The 4,870-nt window shown below is 50.8% G+C and overlaps 1 protein-coding gene across 1 annotated transcript in view; it reads right to left on the bottom strand.

Moving 5' to 3' along the window:
* The window catches only part of Col15a1 (collagen type XV alpha 1 chain), a 111,309-nt gene extending 106,872 nt beyond the window's left edge, over positions 1-4,437 (bottom strand). Inside the window, exons 1-2 of the mRNA XM_008846745.3 lie at positions 4,138-4,437; positions 3,971-4,059 (exon numbers count right to left, since the gene is read on the bottom strand). Of these exons, the coding sequence (XP_008844967.1) occupies positions 3,971-4,059; positions 4,138-4,148 (100 nt within the window). The 5' untranslated portion in view covers positions 4,149-4,437. The remainder of the gene's footprint in view (positions 1-3,970; positions 4,060-4,137) is intronic.
* Between the last annotated feature and the right edge of the window lie 433 nt (positions 4,438-4,870).

Genomic DNA, 4,870 nt, shown 5'->3' with positions numbered 1-4,870 from the left:
ACACAGGTGCACTCACATACATGCAGGCAATACACTCATACACATAAAATTCAAAATAATAAATAAAATATTTTTAAAAAAGAAATGTTAAAGTTAAGTTCGGTGATGAGAGGATGCAAAGATGGGAACTCTCACTTTGTGGTGCCCATGTATGTGGTACAAACACAGAGGGTAGCATGCCGGCAGTACCCACTCATCTGGAAAGCATGTACCCCATGTGACCTAGCACTGCAGGCCTGGGTAGAAAACCAAAGGAAACTCCTATACATGCATCCTGAGAGGCACACATGATAGTCACAGCACAGTGTCAGAGTAGCCAGATACAGTGATAGCCCACATATTGTTGGAGAAAAGTGAATAAATCACAGTAAGTATAGTCATAGCATGGACTATTATACAACAGTGAAAAGGAACTCTCTGCAGCATGAATAGATCTCAACACCAGAGATGGAACTAGAGAAGGAAGAATAAAGTGTGCATGGAAAAGGCTCAGAGTCAAGCCAGACAGAAACTTGGAACTGGAATACTTAGTCAAGTTCTTTTCCAAAATGCAAGGAAGAAGCTGCAACTATAAAAGTGCCGTTGGCCATCACCAGTCATTGGTCACTGGTCATCCCTGAGAGAAGGGGACATTTCCCCAAGGGCATGACAGAGCCTCAGGGCTTCTAGTGTGGCCTGGGCTGTGTGAATATTCCCAAGTGAGCCCCTGGTACTTCCAGGATATACTTTTCTGAATGGAGTGTTATCTCACATGACAGTTTAAAGAAAAGCCAATGAATTGCACATGTCAGCACTTCATTAGCAGGAACAAATTATTTACAACAGCAGCACCCTGCTCCAGCAGAAGCCCTCGTCTTCCATCTTCTAGTCTTCCGCAGCAGGCATTCCAACCACACTAACTGCACCAAGAGGGGAATTAGCCATGCTGGCCTGAAGCCCAGCCCTAAGCGTTATAAGGGTGACACTTCACTGATGCAGGTCTCTTAACAGGATAGTATGAGAGGACAGAGCTGACTGCCCTCGGGGGTGTTGGGTGAGATGTTGACTTTGTCTTTCTCCCTGTGAACTTGGAGCCCCTTGGGGGAAAGCCAGGGCTGGCTCTTTTCTAGGCCCATCCAGCAGGGGGCACTGGCAGAGAGGGTGCTTGGTCTATATTTGCAGCACTAGATGATGTGATTAAACCTCCAGCTGGGTAAATGCTTTTTTCCCAGTCCTTAAAACTAAAAAAAATATAGAGCCAAGTGAATCTTGCCTCCCCATTTCATAGATTTCATTCACCTTAAAGTTTTTAAGGGTTATACATGTTATGGCATAGATTTGTACTTTGTCCCATTTTATTGTTGAATAGTGCTCCATTGAAAGGATGTACCATAATTTATTTATTTACCAGTTGATGAACCAGTTCATTTCCAAATTTAGCCATTATGAATGTTATGATCACATAAGGGTTTTTGAGCAGGTATGTGATTGTCTTTCACTTGAGTAGACATTCGGGAATAGAATCACTAGGTTGTAGTATACATGATATTTAGTATTTAAGAAATGAAACAAGTTCATAAGAGCCAAAATACACATGCTTTCAGAAGTCTGTCTGTTTATACACTTAGCTTGGTGGCTGGGAGTACAAACTGTACTTCTGCCACTGAAGGTCATGGGCTCTTAGACAAATGACTTTGTGCCTCTATATCCTCCTCTGTGAAAGTGGGTGATCTGAGGGGTTGGTGTGAACACTGATGGCTCCTATGGGTGTTATAAAATCTTTGGGATATATAGTTGAGACATGGTCTAGCACTATAGCCCAGGCTGAACTTGAACTCATGATCCTCTTGTCTCAGCTTTCCAAGTACCAAGGTTACAAGCATACACCACCATGCCCAGCACAACTTTTTTTTTAAAAAAAATGGTAAATTAAGCAAAGGCCCTGTGGGAGGAATAGCATCTTTCCCAGAGTCTGAAGATTTGTGGGGTTATCATAGATCTACCTCAGAACAACTGGGCAGCTTTAAGCAAATTACATGTCCCTTTTGAGTTTCCTCCCCAGTACAGCAAGCTGCAAGAATGTTGGAGATGTGTCAGTGCTGTGCAGATGTGCTGGGCTCCTGTCCTGACTGTGACCTCCCATTAGGGCATTCACCAGCAACTGGGGGAGGGGGGACTTTTCTGTCTATGAAACTCCTTTAAGTGAATACTAGGATGGTGGAGAGCAAAGTCGTTGACTCAGGGTCCCTGGTTCAAATCCTACCCTAGGCACTTAGGAAGCCATGGCCTGACTTCAGTTTGCTTATCTATAGAACAAGGATAGTCACAGCCCTCAGCCCCAGCTCCTGAAGCATTGGAAGAATCAGACGGGTGAAATGGGAACCTATTCAGACCCTGTCTGATGAAGGTTTGATGAGGGTAAGCCATGAGGGTAAGCCATGCTAAACTGCATGTGAGATCTGGAGAGCTCACAGTTCTAGGAGAGGAACTCTCTTCAGATCCCAAGGGGGCACCAAGCGCTGTCAGTTGTCAGTGACCCCCCTGGGGGTTTCAGGACCATCCCATCTTGGGTTCTGCAGTAGAAGCAACAACCCTGCCTGCCATTCAGGGGATCAGGCTGAGAACCCAGGGGAGGAGGAGACATTAGCTTCCTTCCACAGACCTCTTTCCCTCTGTGGGAAACAGGGTTGCAACAAAGCTTCCCAAAGGCCAGGGAACCCCAAGCTGCCCTTCTCTGCTGAGTTGGTAGAGCCCTGTATCACATGGGAAATTGCAACGTTCTCACATGGGCCATGGTGCTGAGAAGGACTCAGCTTCAGCTGCCCCTTGATCTGCAGGAAATGCCAGGCTGGATGCCTGGCAGGAAAGGCTCTCACTGCATCTGGGTCTCACTCCATTAGAGACCACAGACTGGGCTTCCCCAGGCTTCTTTTAGTGCATAAAAAGTTAAATTAAGGCCACCAAGCCCATGCTCATCTTCCCACAGGGGCCAGGGAGTACTTTCCAGCTCCCCACCCCCTCCTTATTCAACTGAGCTCTGTACTAATCCTGTACACCCAAAGCCGTGAGAAGGTGCTCTTCAGAGAGCCTGGTTCTAACTATGTTGCAAAGGCTGAGCAAACACAGGAGCCTGTGGACCTGGGTCTAAGTCCTGGCTTTCAGACTGGCCACTTCCCAAGCCCTCTCTGCCTCAGGACTTTCCAGCACACTGTGAAGTTCCTGCAAGGAACCAACAGTCATTTGGATTGCTTATTTTCTGCCTAATAAGTGCCTGGAAGAATGGAAGGAATATTATTTTCCATCTGTCTCTCCATTAGTCTTCACAGCACTCATGGGAGCTAAGAGGCTCTGATTAATCTCATTTCAGATGAGGAAACTGAGGCACAAGAAGTCAAAGGCACTGCTGGCGGTTCCCCAGCAGAGCCGCGATTCACACCCAGACAGCTGATCTTAACCACGACCTACTCTAACTCAACTGCCTCTGAGTCCTGTCGAGGAAACTCAGGTCCAGAAAACAGAAGAAAGGCGCTCCCTGGGCTTTCGTTCACAGCTCTTTCCTTCATCTGCAGCGCCACTGCCCGGCAGGGATGAGCTGCCTGGGTATCTCAGAGCTGGACTCTGTTCCGTTATGTCTGGCATAGCTAGGACACCAGGTGCCCCTCCCTGTGACCAGGCTTTCTACGGACCGAGTGGACACCAGACCTCCCCAAGCCCGCACACGACCTGAGCACGGATGCTCAGTGCGCTTAGAAGGAACTGTCGCCTCTGGCGGTGTCTGTGCTGCCAAAATCCCTTTCCGCCCAACTCGAACACTCCGGTGACCCGGCTCCATCGCCCGGGCGAACAGGGGCCCGGGGCCCGGGAGGACCAGGGGCAGGGCCGCCAGCTCGGAGCACTCCCTTTTATGTCCAGGAATGAGGCGAGCAGCATCCTGCCAGCACCGCGTCCCGGGGGCGCAGCCGCCAGTGCTACCCGCGGCCAGGTCACTTACCTGTCCCGGCGTGAGTCTGCAGGACAGCGGAGAACAGCGCGAAGGTGATGGAGAGCAGCCATGGCGGGCGGTAGCCCTGCTCGGTCCTCCTGCAAGGAGCGATGCACAGAGGTGAAACTGCAGCCGGGGCGTGGGGCAGGGGAGCGGGGACCGGACGCGGGTCCTACCTGGGTGCCATCGTGCTGGCGCGCCAAGCCCAGCTCCGCTTCCCTCGCGGAACAAAAGTGGAGGCGCTCAGTGGCGACTGCAGGATCCCTGCTGCCTGCCGGCACCCTCGCTCTGAAAACCGACTCCGCTGAGCCCTGGGCTCCCCGAAGCGCGCGGCGCCCCACCTCGCCCGCCGGTCCCCGCCGCGCCTCCCCACGCCCCTTTCCTCCTGCCGCCCCAGGCTGCCTTATATAACCCTCAAGGAAAGCCCATTCACTCGCGGACAAAGCTCTGAACAGCCCAGCCTGCTGGTACCGCTGAGGTTTCCTTACATGACCGGCCAGGAGACAGGCTCCCAGAGGAGGGCGGTTTCCCAAAGTCACACCACCGAATGCACTCCCGACTATGTCCCACCCAGTGCGCCTGCCCCAGGATTCCACTTGCATGCCCCGGAGTGTCCGTCGTGGGAGATGTAAGTCATATACAGAACTAGGACTTTGAAGGTCACGTGCTGTCCCCTGAAAGTTTTGGAATCCCATAAAGTTGACCACCATGGGCACAGCCTTAGGAAATCTGATCCAGCCTCCTCCCTCTTGTCCCCATGTTAATGATGGAGGAACTGAGGTCCAGAGAAGGCATGCAATTTACTGAGGCATCTACTCATTGAGGGACACAGGCCAGGAGACCCGTTATAGAAGGAAAACAGGGAAAGTCTCAATGTTGACCAGGACACATAGAATCAGATGAGTTCCC

This window comes from Nannospalax galili, unplaced genomic scaffold (genome assembly GCF_000622305.1).
Source record: "Nannospalax galili isolate Female #2095 unplaced genomic scaffold, S.galili_v1.0 scaffold1663, whole genome shotgun sequence".
NCBI classification, from domain to species: domain Eukaryota; kingdom Metazoa; phylum Chordata; class Mammalia; order Rodentia; family Spalacidae; genus Nannospalax; species Nannospalax galili.
Note: the sequence above shows the minus strand (reverse complement) of the source record. Positions and strands in the feature narration are given on the sequence as shown.